This window comes from Osmerus mordax, chromosome 1, assembly GCF_038355195.1.
Source record: "Osmerus mordax isolate fOsmMor3 chromosome 1, fOsmMor3.pri, whole genome shotgun sequence".
Lineage (NCBI taxonomy): Eukaryota > Metazoa > Chordata > Actinopteri > Osmeriformes > Osmeridae > Osmerus > Osmerus mordax.
The window spans coordinates 13,440,463-13,455,772 of NC_090050.1; the positions used below are offsets into that span (position 1 = coordinate 13,440,463).

Genomic DNA, 15,310 nt, shown 5'->3' on the forward strand with positions numbered 1-15,310 from the left:
ACACGCACACCTACGTACGCTGGTGCGAGGGTAGGGATTTCAGAATGACTCAGCTGTTCTGGAGCAACAGTGCGTGCTGTCCATATGGCCCTGCCACAGCCTGATCACCCTGCTCTCTGTCTCACCCTGATCACCCTGCTCTCTGTCTCACCCTGATCACTCTGCTCTCTGTCTCACCCTGATCACTCTGCTCTCTGTCTCACCCTGATCACTCTGCTCTCTGCCTCACCCTGATCACTCTGCTCTCTGTCTCACCCTGATCACTCTGCTCTCTGCCTCACCCTGATCACCCTGCTCTCTGCCTCACCCTGATCACTCTGCTCTCTGCCTCACCCTGATCACTCTGCTCTCTGTCTCACCCTGATCACTCTGCTCTCTGTCTCACCCTGATCACCCTGCTCTCTGTCTCACCCTGATCACTCTGCTCTATGCCAGCCTGGGCTATAATGAAAGGATACCTTCATATAGGCATAGTTGAATCCCCAACATTTAATAAACTTGAACGTGTATGTGTATGATTTTGTTCTGTATGGAGTTTGTATGCATTCCAACTCTATCCGTTGGTATTCAACTTTTGTTTCTCCCCCTCCTCCTTTTTGCACTCTTCACTTTTTTCTCTCCCCCATTATACCTCCCTCCCCCTTTCATACATCCCCTCAATCTCCCCCTTCCAGTCCCCATACACCACTGGACAGAATGCTGGCTCCGCCCCTCTAGTGTACTCTCCCCAGCCGCAGCCAATGAATGCACAGCCACAGAGTCGCCCGGTAAGTGTCCTCCTTTCCTGTTTTGGCGTCACTTCCTGCGTCCCACCCCTCCACACTTCCACCCACCAACAACAACACACACAGAAACATGCGACCGAACACCAGGGATGCTGGTCTGACACAACACACTAGTACCAGGGAACTACAGGAAGTACACTACTAACATAAGGGAAGTGAGAGACGAGGCCTGTAAGATGCTAGCCTGCGCTGGAGAGAGGAGTGGAGCTGACCATCCTGCTGATGGAAATGACCTGGCTTTCTGCCTCTCATTGGTTCTTCTGTGTTTTTGTTTGTCCCCACTTTCTCTCCTTTCTTTCTCTCTCTGTCTCTCTTTCTCTCTTCTTGCTGGACTCGCATCACACACACCTCCCTCGCCAGTTTGCCACGGGCCCTCGACCAACACACCATCAGGTAAAAACCGCATCACGCACACACTCATACACAATTTCACACACGCGCGCGCTCACGCAACTCTCCGACCCTCTCCCTCCTTTCCTTTGCCAAAGCTGCTTAGAAGTCTTCAGAAGGCTAGTGCTCTGATTGGCTGTTCAGGTGCTCAAGTCTCTCTGTCTCAATGTATAGACGTCCAATCACAGGACGTCTTCCTCTGCAGATGAGGGGGAGAATAAAGGGCCTAGGCTGAGGGCAGAACTCTATGGGTATCACATATCATGGTGTGTGTGTGTGAGCATGTGTGTCAGGGTGTGTGTGTGTGTGTCTAAACGTGACATTATCCTGGTCTGTGACGGAACAACACTCAGCAGGCAGGTTCTGCTGGTAGCTTATCCGTTTACCGGCATCCGTTAAGAACAGCTGCTTTGTCTGTCTGTCTGGGCATCCCCCTGCTAGTGTCTCAACGTGTAAACATTCCCACCTTCTAGATGATTCTGTCTGGAGCGTTTTGACATCAAGCTATAAATAGCCAGAGAGCTTAGGGTGTCTGGCCTGTGCTCAGGTCCTACTGGACGGTCACACGTGCCCTCACTAGCCTGTCACTGGCTCTCTGGGGCTCCCGCTCTGGTCTTTCCATTCTTTACTCTCACTTTTTCTTTTGTTCTCTCTCTATCCCCACTTCGTCACTCTTTCTCGCTCTTTCACCCTGTCACTTTTCCTCTTTCTGTCACTTTTCTGTCTGCTTCTATGTGTCTCTCCCTTCCTCTGTAACTTTCACTTTTCTCTGCCTTTCTCTATTTTTCTCTCTCTCTCACTCGCTCTCTCTCCCTGTCTTTCTCGCTCGCTCTCTCCCTGTTTTTCTCTCTCTGTCTCTCCCTCCCTATCTCCCACTCTGTGTTTCTATCTCTGTTGCGTTGCTGCGGAAGTGCAGTCCTGGAGCAGATGAGGCAGAACAATGAGCTTTTCTGCCGGTCAGAGAAGTAGGCCTTGTCTGGCCTGAACGGCCAACCCCACACCATGAGTGGTACAGGGGGCCGAGAGATTCATTCATCTGCCCTAAACCTTAAACAAATGACATAATTCGCTTTCTCTGTCTCTATTTTTCTCTCTGTCTCTCTCTCTCTACTGTATATCTCTCTCCACTGTCTCTGCCTATGAAGCTTATTGTACAGTATAGGTCTTTGTGTGACCAGTGACTGGTTGGCTGTTAGCTCCAGCATTGTTGGCGTTAGCAATATTAGCTAATGAACATGCGTCAAACTGCAGACAAACAGCAACACAAGCAGAAAAGAGAATAGGTTTCAGGCCACTAACTGACCAACTCAATCATGCACGCACACAGACACACTCTCCCACACACACTCCCACAGACCCCCTACCTCCCCCATGTTGCTGGCTGGTCCCATGCCGCAACACTGTGGACCCTGGTCTTCTCCTCCACACCCTGTAACAGGGTGTGGAGGAGGAGGCTGGCTGGCTGGAAACATGACATCAGGAGGCCTGGTCCTGGTCTGGCCTTGGTTCGGATCCTGGCCCTATACAGTCACTCTTATATACTAGGTAAAGCAGGTTGGTCCTCCCTACAGCTGTAGATAGACACCACTAGAGTCCAGCTATAGAGAATGGCCCCCAGCCTGGTCCTGGCCCCACCCCAGCCCCCACTCCAGCCTGAGTCCTGGCCCCACCCCAGCCTGGCTTCAGCCCTGGCCTGCAGCCCTCCACACCCTGCCGGTGTTGCTAAGTCATCGCCGTGGGAGACAGCCAGCCTCACACTGAGCCTGGAAACCGCCGAGTTGGCAAAGAGCACCCAGCGACAAGCTGCACATGCAGCAGGCGGAAAAGCCTTATGATGTGTATTTTCTGTTTGCTTAGAGTGTGTGTGTGTGCGCGCGCGCGTAAGAGAGAGGGCTATGCTGTGTGTGTGTGAGGGATTGTAGCTGTGTGTACACAGGTCTCATACAGTGCATGAGAAAACTGCGTGTGTGTATTGAAGAGTGTGTGTGTGTGTGTGTTGCGGCTTGCTCGCTGTGTGTTCCGTCTGGGCACCCCACTCACCAGCTCAGTCTCCCATTGGCTCTTCTCTCTTTCCTGCTTCCAATCTCAAGGGAGGATTCAGACCCATCCAGGTAATATACCCGACCCTTACTCAGCACTTCCTGTATACATGCATGACACGAGGACCACCCTGACCGGTCCTCAACCTGACCCTCTAACCCCTGACCCCCCTCCTCGACCTCCAGAGGTCGTCATCTCCCCTGCTGTATGCTCAGGACACGCCCCCTTTCTGTCCTCGCTCCAATCACAACTAACACGCTGACGGGTCATCCTCATCCTGCTATCTGAATGAAGATGTTTTCACCACTGTCTTTATTATGTGCCATTTGAATCTTTCTGTCTTAGTTTTCCTGCTCATTCATCTCATCTCATTACTGTTCTGTTTGCCTAGTCTTAAAGAAGAGCATGCTGAACCTTAGAACTGTCACCCCAACCCTCCTTCCCTGAAAATGTGGATTGTTTGTATTTTGATCCTTTTCTCTCTGTGTCTGTCTCTCTCTCTCTTTGATTAAACAATAGTTTTCTTGTGTAGAGAGAAATCGAACACAGAAATTGTATTCTGGTTGATACACGACACAGTGAGGTTCCTTTGGGGCTCATTAGGAGGCTTTAATGAGTTCATTAATGAATGTTGTTGTGTGCTTGTGTCGCTATGGAATGACAGCGACATGGGTTCAGGAGCAGTGGTCAGACCAGTCACAGCTGCTCCCCCTTTCCACCAACGTGAACCTAGTAGTTTTGCTTCTGGGCTGTTGCTATTGCCAGTTCGCAGTTGGTTCAACTTGCGAACCTTCTAAGAACCAGTTTGCTTTCCCACTGACTAGAGAGCCACGTCATTACGTCACAGTGTCGTCAGGGTACGTCTCCGCATTCCCAGCGACGCTAGCGCCGACCTCGGGCACCACAACAACAAAGGCGGACTACATCGTTTCCTTATAAGCATCAAAACCCAAGTGGTTATTAGTCCCATCCACGGGCCGCTGTTTAGATCTGACCTCCAAGCTGTAGCAGAAGCCAAAGTAGCACAATCAATGTGTGCTCTTCACTGAAGCTCTGTTTAAAAAACAATTATGGTAATCGTGGTCACAAATTCAGTTGGTCTTGGTAGCGATAATCCCACCCCTGTCGTGAGTGGAAGGGTTCTAGAGCAGCTGGTGCCGCTGTGAAACCAGTTTTCCTGGCCAGGAGCCTGTTCTTTCGCTGTCGAAACGCGAACTGGTTTGAGATTGGGCACCAGCTCAGAACCAGCCAGGGGCGTAGGAGCCAGCCAGGGGCGTAGGAGCCAGCCAGGGGGGTAGGAGCGATCCAGGGGGGTAGGAGCCAGCATTAGAAGCTGGCTTAGTTGCTGTGCTCTCTGTTCTGTACCCCGACCACGGGTACATTGACAGAAGACTTTGCTTACTAGCCGTGAAGTTCTCCCGAAATATGAAAAAATCTAAACACATGATTTTCTGGAAACGGTTGTGTAAACAACAATTTCCCACATCCCCAGGACGCTAAGTCACCAGAGGACTCTTACACCACAGCTGTGCCAAGGAGACAATTTAGTTTCTGTTTCTTAGGAAGCAGTATTACTTTCTTCACTTATTCTACAACTGTGTGTTTGTGTGCGTGCGTGTGGGAGGAAGTCAAGTCCCAGCTGTTGTAAGCAGCCTTTCATCTCACCCCGAGCGATGCACATTGATTGCGGAGGAACATTTTCTTTCTTTAAACCCTGGCTACACTGAGCGTCCTGTTGTCACATTTAGTCTCCATCTGCTGTGATCTTGCCGTCGCTAGGACACCCCTCCCAGTTGCTCTGTGGGGTATAAACCACACACTCACCCATGCATAGACACACACACGCACACCACTGCATACATATACCCACACACATACCGCATACACCTCACACACGCACACATACGTAAACACACACCACCGTGCGCACACTGCATACACATACAGCACACACACACTTGCACACATATGCAGACCAACACCTACCACCCCACAACACATATGAACACTACCACACTTACACACCACACACACACACAAAACAAGTGCTCAGGAAAGGCTAGCAGCGCATCATCATCACTTCTCTGGGATGTCGGCTCTGGGATTGTTTCCTGCAGCAGAAAATCATGATGATACTGTGAATCACTCCCGTTTACAGAGCACTTGGCTCCATATTAACAGGACAGTTGTGAATGGGGCTCGGGCTGCACTCTAAATGCCATCTGGCCGAGGTGAGCTCGGTTTGTTCCAGAGCGTATGCCTGCGGCCACACTGCAGTGTCGGTGTACTGCGGTGCAGGAAGAGGCCCTAGCATGGCTCTCTCTGCTGTTGTGTTTCTGGGGAGGCTACAGGACCCATTTAGTGCCGCCCCCCAGTGCCCTGGCAGACGGCCCCAGTATGTGTGTGCCCCCCTGGGTGGGGGGTGGCCTTCCCCTCCTGGAAGCCCATCTGGAGAGGAGGAGACCACTGCTGGAGTGTCCAGTGTGGATCCACTCTACTCAGGGATTGGATTCTCTCACGTGTAACCTCTCCCTGTCTCTCTCTCTCTTTTCCCCCCTCTTTATTTTCCTCCCTCCATCTCTCCCCCCCATCTCTTTCCCCCTCTCAATTTCTCGCCTATATCCCCTCTCTCTCCCCTGCCTCTCCTATCTCCCTCCATCTCCCAGTTTTTCCAGAGGGCCCAGATGCAGCCGGCACGGCCCCCCATCCCCACCAACACACAGTCCCTGCGGCCGGGCTCCCAGACCCCGACTGCTGCGGTCTACTCCCCCAGCCAGCCCATCATGATGACCATGGCCCCCATGCCCTTCCCCTCCCCACAGGCCGCCCAGTACTACATCCCACAGGTAAGGCTGGGGGACTGGATAGACGACTGGCTGGATGGCTGGCTGGTTGAGTGACTGACTGGCTGGCTGGCTGGCTGGTTGAGTGACTGACCTGACTGACTGACTGGCAGGATGGATGGGTGGATGGATGGATTTATTGGCTAGCTCAATGACTGGCTGGTTGGCCGGCTGGTTTTGCATTTATCTACATGAATGAACCTTTGCCATGAATGTATTTTGGTGTTCCCTGGACAGCTCTGCATCTCCCATGTTCACTCCTATCAGAGCCATGTCTGTCTATGCCAGTCAATGCTATTCTGATACCAGTCTATATCAGTGCCTGCACCAATGTCAATCAGTCTATCAATGTCTATGCTGGTCTATATTAGTGTCTGCCAGTCTATAGTGTCTGCTCAAGTTAGTGTCTAAACCAGTGTCTATATCAGTCTATGTCTGTAGTCTGTATCAGTCTGTATATCAGTGTCTGTAAGGGTTTAGGGGTTCAGGGTGGGGTTCCTGGAGACCCCCCAGGCCTGTCTGACCCCCCAGGCCTATCTGACCCCCCCAGGCCTGTCTGACCCCCCAGGCCTATCTGACCCCCCCAGACCTGTCTGACCCCCCAGGCCTATCTGACCCCCCAGGCCTGTCTGACCCCCCCAGGCCTGTCTGACCGCCCAGGCCTATCTGACCCCCCAGGCCTGTCTGACCCCCCCAGGCCTGTCTGACCGCCCAGGCCTGTCTGACCCCCCAGGCCTGTCTGACCCCCCAGGCCTGTCTGACCCAGTGTTGTCTCCTCCTGCAGTACCGCCACAGTGCTCCCTACGTGGGCCCCCCCCAGCAGTACTCAGTCCAGCCCCCGGGATCTGGAACCTTCTACCCGAGCCCTGGTCCTGGGGAGTACCCCACACCCTACCGTGAGGGCATACACACACATCACTCATAAGTGCTCCCAGCTGATACACGCACGTCTCACGCATATTTACACCCTCACACACACCACCTATGTCATTTTCCCAGCAGGCTGAGTAACTACGGTTGTAATATGTACAGCGTGCAGGACTGCATATCAATGTTTATTGGATCAATCCCTCAGAGTGTGTGTGGCTCACGCTGTCTCTGTCCTCCCGTCCCCCCCTCAGCTGCCCCCCCATACTACCCAGGGCAGTCGGTATACCCTCCCTCGCCCCCCATCATAGTGCCTACACCACAGCAACCTCCACCAGCCAAGAGGGAGAAGAAAGCAGTGAGTACCTGAACATGCTGACCCACATGTTGTGCACACACGCACACACACACTGACCTGTCTCCTGTCCGGTCTACCTCACTGACTACACACACAGACATACCCTGGCCTCTCTCTCGGTCTCTTTCTCCCCCTTCTTTTCCCCCTCTCTCTCTCTGTTTCCATCTTTCACTGTCTCTCTCCTACTCCGTCACTCAGTTTGTCTCTTTCTCTCTGTTAACCTCTCTCTCACACACACACTCACACACACACACACACACACACACCCTACCCCTGAGGTGAGTGTGTGTGTGTGCTGGCTGCTCTGGGAGTCTGGCGCTTTAGTGAGGGCTGTTTGTTTTTGTGACGTTGTCCTCCCAGATCCGTATCCGAGACCCCAACCAGGGCGGCAGGGACATCACGGAGGAGATCATGTCAGGGGGGTCAGGGAGCAGGAATCCAACGCCCCCTGTCGGTCGGCCCTCCTCCACCCCCACCCCACCACAGGTAAGACACCCCCTACCCCCACCTGTCTCGCTCACTCTCTTTTCTCCGTCTCTTTTTTTCTCTCTCTCTTTTTGCTCTCTTTGCTTCTCTGTAAAATAAACAATATTTCTCTCTCACTCCCTCTCTGTATTTCTTTCTCTGCCTCCCTGTCTGCTTTGGAGTGACATGCTATCATCCCATGCTCTTCACAGGTATCACTGACACTGTACACATACTAAGTCACACACACACACACACACACACACACTTGCCTACCTGCAGTGTTTTAGCCTACCTGCAGTGTGTTAGCCTACCAATGTTAGCTTACCTGCAGTGTGTTAGCCTACCTGCAGTGTGTTAGCCTACCAATGTTAGCTTACCTGCAGTGTGTTAGCCTACCAATGTTAGCTTACCTGCAGTGTGTTAGCCTACCAATGTTAGCTTACCTGCAGTGTGTTAGCCTACCAATGTTAGCTTACCTGCAGTGTGTTAGCCTACCAATGTTAGCTTACCTGCAGTGTGTTAGCCAACCAATGTTAACCTATCTGCAGTGTGTTAGCCTACCAATGTTAGCCTATCTGCAGTGTGATAGCCTACCTGCCGTGTGTTAGCCTACCAATGTTAGCTTACCTGCAGTGTGTTAGCCAACCAATGTTAACCTATCTGCAGTGTGTTAGCCTACCAATGTTAGCCTATCTGCAGTGTGATAGCCTACCTGCCGTGTGTTAGCCTACCAATGTTAGCCTATCTGCAGTGTGTTAGCCTACCAATGTTAGCCTATCTGCAGTGTGTTGGTCAGGCAGGAGAGTAGGCCGGCACCTTGCCACCAGTACAGAGGACTGTGTGCACTGTGCTGGGATGTGGAGGAGGAGGTGCTTAGCTCTGATCCTCACCTGCCCAGCACCATGCAATGACACACACACACAGAACTACGCACACAGATCTGACAAGACTACACACACACAGACATATACACACAAACACACACCCACACTCAGATAGAGCTTTGCACCTGGGCCTGGTACACAGCCACCAGGCAGCTTTCAGTAGAACACACACGAGCCTCCAGCTACAGACGCTCACCTGGGTATCTCACCCTGAGGCCATATTGAATCATGGACGCTTCACTTGTGCCGTCTATCACACGTGCATGTCTGTGTGTAGCACTGCCCGTGTCTGCCCGTCTGTCTCTGGGCCGTTTATTCCACCCCTCCTCCTCTCCCTCCACACAATCCAGAAAACCAGGTAGTCTCTCTCCGGTTCGTTGTCACGACGACACCTTATCGACTCGGCCGGCGGAATCCCCTCTCGTCGAAATTGAGAGGTTTCGTACAATCCTCTGCATCGGTGCAGTTCCTGGGAGTTAGATGATGTCATTTGTCCGTGCTCGCAGCTTGATTGGCTGCCTGGTTCTGGTAGAGAAAAGGCTCCCGAGGGTCTGGAGGAGTGCTGGGTTCAGTCCGGCGTCGGGGGCTGCTCTCAGAGCCGTCTGGATTCTGTAGAGGGAAGGCTTTTGGTGTGACACTTTCCTCCCTGCTGTCTCCTGGGATGTTAACAGTGTGTCTTTCCTCTCTCTCTCTCTCTTTCTCTCTGTCTCGTGTCCTTTTCTGTTTTTTTTTTTTTACATGTCTTTTCTTTTTCTTGCTCTCACCTCATCTGGCCCTCTCTTCCTTTTGTCCCTCCACGCACCCCTCCTCCCCTCCACGCACTCCCCTACCCCTATCTCTTCATTTGTTTCTCCTATTCCTCTTGCCTCATTGACTTGTTTCTTCTTCTCGTTCTTCCCCTCTCATTTTGTCCTGGTCTCCCCTGCTTCTCTCTCTCCCTGACCATATCCCACTGGTATCCCTCTTTCGGCTTTATTCTCCGTTTGTTTGGGCAAATTTTTTTTTGTGTGCTTGTCTGTGTGTCCCCTCTGTATGTCCCTCCCTCTGTACACCTGTCTGTCTGTCCCTCCGTTTGTACACCTGTCTGTCCCTCTCTCTGTCTGTCCCTCCCTCTGTACACCTGTCTGTATGTCCCTCCCTCTGTACACCTGTCTGTCTGTCCCTCCCTTTGTACACCTGTCTGTCCCTCTCTCTGTCTGTGTGTCCCTCTGTACACCTGTCTGTCCCTCTTACCCGTCTGTCCCTCTGTCTGTCCCTCCCTCTGTAAACCTGTCTGTCCCTCTGTACACCTGTCTGTCCCTCCCTCTGTACACCTGTCTGTCCCTCCCTCTGTACACCTGTCTGGCCCTCTGTACACCTGTCTGTCCCTCTGTACACCTGTCTGTCCCTCTGTACACCTGTCTGTCCCTCCCTCTGTACACCTGTCTGTCCGTCTGTACACCTGTCTGGCCCTCTGTACACCTGTCTGTCCCTCTGTCTGTCCCTCCCTCTGTACACCTGTCTGTCCGGCGTGGCTGTTTCTGTGCTGCTAGTTTTTATGGCCGCACCCTCATTATCCTCACATTTTCTACCTCAAATCGCAGCATGCTGGCAGCGGGAGCAACAGCAGCAGGCAGACTCCGGAACAGGGCCCGGGTCTGGTTCACCCGGCGGCCTACAGCCTGGAGCCCCAGCCCCAGCCTCAGACTCAGCCCCAGCCTCAGACTCAGACTCAGCCTCTACAGCCGCAGCCCCACCAGCAGCAGCTCACCCCGGGGGCTGTAGACATCATCAAGCCTGGGCCAGGTCTGACCTCCACCCCCCTCTCCACCTCCCCCAGCCTTCATCCTTCAACCACACCCTCTACTAGACCGTCTATATCCTCCAGCCTCTGTCCTCCTCGCACCTTGAACCCCCACTCTGACCCTTTCTAATCCCCACCCTCTCCAATACCCCACCCCCAATCCCTCCAAGCCCACCCCACCTAACCTAACCCCCACCCTATGGATTGAAGTGCCAGCACATGTTGAAAGCTGTAAGAGTTTGCAGTAAGAGTTTTCAAACCATTAGATTAAATTTCAATGTTTGCAAATTTGGCATGCAATTAGTTTGGACATTTCTAATTCAAAACGATTCCATTCAGATGTCATTTGTGCTGGCACTGATGATACATACAACCCCCTCTATCTTCTCCAACCCTTGCCCTGTCGAGTCTTTACCCCTTCTAGCCCTCACCAACCACCCACCCACAGCTCGTCTAACCCCACCCCCTGGAACCCCCAAGACCCCCCTCACTTCACTAACCCACCCCCACCCCACCCCTCACACTGTCTAGCCCACCCCTGTCCCGTCAGCGCTCAGTACAGCTCCCAGAGCCCTGAGGAGGAAGCTGTTATACAGGAGGGATTCTGACATGCTCAGAGACTCCCAGCATCCCCAGTGTGTGTCGTCCTGGTGACCCCCCCCCCCATGACCTGTTTCTGTTCCTGCTCTGACGTCTCTTCCTGTCTCTCCCTGCAGATGAGAAGCCCCGAGAGGAGCCCTCCGCCCTGACGTCTTCCTCTGCCGTGCCAGAACCCTCACCAGAGAGACGGGAGGCTCCCGTCCCAGACCTCCCTCCCCCCGCAGAGCCCGTGCTTCCCCGCCCTGTCCCTCCGACGGTGGTCCCCAGCCCTTCCCCCCTCCCCTCCACCAGCCCCAGCCCCAGTGAGCTGTCCCCGGCTGTCGAGCCCGTGGCATCCCCCTCCCCCTCCGTGGTGGAGCCCAAGCTCCAGGCCCCCGCCCAGTCCCAGCCATTCAGCACAGACAAGCCTCTCCCGGAGGCCCAGCGCACCCTGGTTGCTTCCCCTGCCCCAAGCCTGGCCCCCAAGGCCTTGAATGGCCTGGTAGACAATGGTGCCGAGCTGGACACCCCAGCCCGGGCGTCCTCGCCCCAGGCCCCATCCCTACTCCAGCCCCAGGCCTCATCTCAGGCCTCCAGAGAGAACTCCATCGAGAGCAGTCCCAGGCCTGCCGAGGTTAGGGCAGAGATGGCCCCCGTTGCCACGCCTCCTGTCATACCAGTGGCGGTCGTACCAGTCGCTCCCACCTCCAGCCCTGCCCCTGTGGTCCCGGCTCCTCCCCCAGGCCTCCCCCCCCTCGTGCAGGCTCCAGTGGAGGCCAGCCAGCCCTCCGACACTAAAGACCCCCCCCAGAAAGCTGGGCCAGGGACAGACACCCCAGCCCAGAGCAGAGCAGAGCCCCAGATACAAGGCCTCACTAGGAAGAGTCCCACATCAGGTAATTCCACCTCCTCAGCGTCTGTTTGTATAGAGCACATAAGCATCGTACTTCATATGGATATTTGAGATATTGTGATTTAACAAAATTGTTCCTAGGCTAATCAGTGTTGTGAAGACTTCTTATTCAGTGATCAAAGCCGCGGATTGTTCTAGCGCACGCTTAGCCAGCGTCGCGTTTGATCAGATTGGGTCTTGCGTCTTTTCGTCACGGGCGCTCTGACAAAGGCCTGTGCAGTTCTGATGAGGGATGGTTGCTATGAGACCCAGCGGCAGAAAGAATGGGCCTCAGTGCTGAGTTCAGCACAGTGCTTTCGTCTAACTCCACTAGCCGGAGGTCAAGGTTGTGGTGGCGAGAAGTGCGCTGTTTACTGTTGAGCAGTAAATCATTTGGTAAATGGCAGTTTTGGCAACGTGCTGACTGGTCGATGTTTGTGTTGTGCAGGATCTCAGATACCTCCTGCTGCACCAAAGACCTGGACGAAGCCAAATGAAGGGAGCTCTGAAGGAGAGACACCCCAGACGCAGAGAGAGGTAGAAGGGAAGGGGGGGGAGGGGGGGGGGGGGGAGCGGTAGAGGAATGATAGGGGTCGGGGTAAAAGAGGAGGATTGCTGGAGGAGAGAAGGAGGAGGTGAAGGAGGACTGGTGAAGGAGAGGAGGAGTAAGAGGAAGGGTGGGGGAGGAGGGGAAGACTGCTTGAGGTCTGGTAGGGACAGGGAGGAGGAGGAGGGGTGAAGAGAATGGGAAGAGAAGGGAAAAACCACAGCCAGGGGAGGGTAGAGATAGGCAGGGGGGACTCATAGTAAGACAGGAGGGGGGAAGGGAGAGAGGGAAAATGTAGTCGAGAGAGTCATTCAGGGAGGGAGCGAGGGAGGACAGGGATAACGTGATGTGGGCGATAGTTCAGATGGAAACCGTTTCCACATGTGCTGCAGTGGAGCTCAGGCAGTAATGACTGACTCTTACTCTGGTCCAGGACCATCACCATTAGGGTTCCCCCTGCCAGTCAGCCAGCCAGCCAGTCAGTCAGCAAGGCCACAAGCACCTCCATCCTATCTACCCAGCCAGCACCCACTCCTAACTTGTAAGCCTTCTCCTTCCTCCCTCCAGGAGGAGGCCACGCCGGTGGATCAGGCGGCCGGAGACCAGGCTCTGCAGCCAGCCCCTCAGAGCAGCAGCCCTCCGCCCCCAGCAGTCCCGGCGCCAGCCTCATCCCCAGCCCCAGCCTCTGAGGCGGCCCTGGCCCTGGCCCCGGCCCTGGACCTGGAGGCGGAGGAGGAGCTGGCGTGCGACCCCGAGGAGAACGGGGAGGAGCTGGAGCCCCTGAGGAACGGAGCGGGCCACACCTCGGAGACGGAGAGCAGCGACAGTGGGGCGACCCCAGGGGACAAGGAGGGGCCCTCGGGGGGGAGCCCGGAGCTCTTCCAGGAGGGTGAGGAGGACGCAGGGTTGATTGCCATCATGGGTTATATGGACCGTTTTGTATGGGATGGAATGACATGGAATCGATTGTGATTTTAAAAGAAAATCTCACCTTTGTACACTTTTTTTTTCCTCTTCTCTACTGTGCCCCTCTCTCTCCATCTCTCCCCCCCACCCCCCCGGTCTGGGTGTGGCATCATCAGATCTGGAGGCTAACGGGAAGCGCCAGTATAACCGGAACTTCCTGCTGGGTTTCCAGTTCAAGCCTGCATGTGTGCTGAAGCCAGAGGGTCTCCCTCCCATCAGTGACGTGGTGCTGGACAAGGTAAGACCAGGCCCAGGGCCACACTTGGGGGAACTAGCTGTCTACTAACCCACACCTGGGGGAACTAGCTGTCTACCAACCCACACCTGGGGGAACTAGCTGTCTACCAACCCACACCTGGGGGAACTAGCTGTCTACCAACCCACACCTGGGGGAACTAGCTGTCTGCCAACCCACACCTGGGGGAACTAGCTGTCTGCCTACAACCATGCTCAGACCCCACACTGCTACATGAAACTTCCTTGAACTTGGACTTGGAACTTTGGTCCTTGAACTTGGACCGTGTCTGAGATCCCAAACCCCACATGAGGATGTTGAACATAGTGGTTCTCTCTCTGGTTGTTTAGAACAGATCCTGGGACTGCAGTCACCTATCATTTATTGGTGGCCAAGCCGCGAAGCCACTGAAGTGTTTCTACCTTTTCTTATTATTATTATTATTATTAATCATCTTCCTCTCCCATTGGAGTCTATGGCAGCCCCTAGAACCGTATTGTAAAAAGTTGTGAAATTTGGCACACTCTTTCAAGACACATAAGGATTTTTGATTTTCAAAACCGTTTGTCCGGTACAGCCAATCAAAATCGGCAGAAAAGACACCAAACAGGAAGTTGGGTCGTATCTCAGCAAATTCTTGAGAAATCAACACCATGCTTGGTGTGATGACTCGGAACCCTCTTTTGAGGATGTCCAATCAATTTGGTGTCATGTGATCACTGAGCGTGGCCGCAGGAAGCAAAAATGTGTTTTGGCCAATAACTGTTGATTTGTTTGCTTTTATTAAGTGATTCCTTTGTCTCATGATATCTTGGGACATCCCGTGTGTGACACATGATAACTTGTGATAATATCCGAATTGATGCGGCCGCCATTTTGAATGAATTGAAAAATGTTTTTTCTTTACTCCTCCTGCAAATGTTGTCCAATCTTCACCAAATTCGGCTGAGATTATCTTCAGACCAAGCCTCACAACGCACATCACATGTTTTTTTGATTTTCGAAACCGTTTGCCTGTTAAAGCCAATCAAAATGTGAAGTTAAGCCATCGTATCTCTGCAAATCTTTGATGGATTCACACCAAAAGTGGTATAGTGACTCGGAACCTTGTTCTAAGGATGTCCAAAATGTTTTCTGGGTCATATGACTGCTTGGCCACCTCATTGCTGCTTGCAGCTATATTTGGGTGTGCTTTGCCTTCGGCAAGGGCACAACCTTTGTTCTCTCACATATATATTATTATTATTCTTTTTGCCCCCCTAAAACTCAGTCAATATTTGGCCTACATAGACAAAGTAGGTGTCAAAAGTTTCGTCTTGGTAGCGATTGAGTTGCTTCTATTGGAATTTACGTTCCGTTGCATGGTTTAGGCTGAAGTTAAGTTTTTGTGGCGAAAAGTGAAGCTAACTGTGGCTAATTTGCTAGCCACACAATTGTGATGTGTAATGTACAATATAAGCTGATATTATTAAGGAAGTACATCTACTTTCGGAAACAGTAGTCTACTATTTCACTGAAGTATTAGCATCATGACATTAGCCTGTGTTGCCCGGGCAACACATACTACAGTGGTCTATGATGTAGCGTTATCTGTTTTCAATCGTTAAAATAAACATTCCTCACATATACATTTTCGTTGTAGGATTTATTCTGACATTAGTAAATGATTTGTT

The 15,310-nt window shown here is 52.9% G+C and overlaps 1 protein-coding gene across 6 annotated transcripts in view; it reads left to right on the forward strand.

Annotated features, from left to right (window-relative positions):
• eif4g3a (eukaryotic translation initiation factor 4 gamma, 3a) overlaps nucleotides 1–15,310 on the forward strand; it is a 42,401-nt gene that overhangs the window by 12,406 nt on the left and 14,685 nt on the right. For 4 of the 6 annotated variants that reach the window (XM_067232522.1, XM_067232554.1, XM_067232539.1 and 1 more), the window contains exons 4-15: nucleotides 675–767; nucleotides 1,146–1,178; nucleotides 3,266–3,286; nucleotides 5,882–6,061; nucleotides 6,843–6,954; nucleotides 7,180–7,283; nucleotides 7,644–7,769; nucleotides 10,219–10,420; nucleotides 11,135–11,893; nucleotides 12,338–12,426; nucleotides 13,004–13,325; nucleotides 13,519–13,640. In XM_067232522.1, coding sequence (XP_067088623.1) covers nucleotides 675–767; nucleotides 1,146–1,178; nucleotides 3,266–3,286; nucleotides 5,882–6,061; nucleotides 6,843–6,954; nucleotides 7,180–7,283; nucleotides 7,644–7,769; nucleotides 10,219–10,420; nucleotides 11,135–11,893; nucleotides 12,338–12,426; nucleotides 13,004–13,325; nucleotides 13,519–13,640 — 2,163 coding nt within the window. The remainder of the gene's footprint in view (nucleotides 1–674; nucleotides 768–1,145; nucleotides 1,179–3,265; nucleotides 3,287–5,881; nucleotides 6,062–6,842; nucleotides 6,955–7,179; nucleotides 7,284–7,643; nucleotides 7,770–10,218; nucleotides 10,421–11,134; nucleotides 11,894–12,337; nucleotides 12,427–13,003; nucleotides 13,326–13,518; nucleotides 13,641–15,310) is intronic. The other 2 variants (XM_067232529.1, XM_067232545.1) reach the window with 1 other exon arrangement.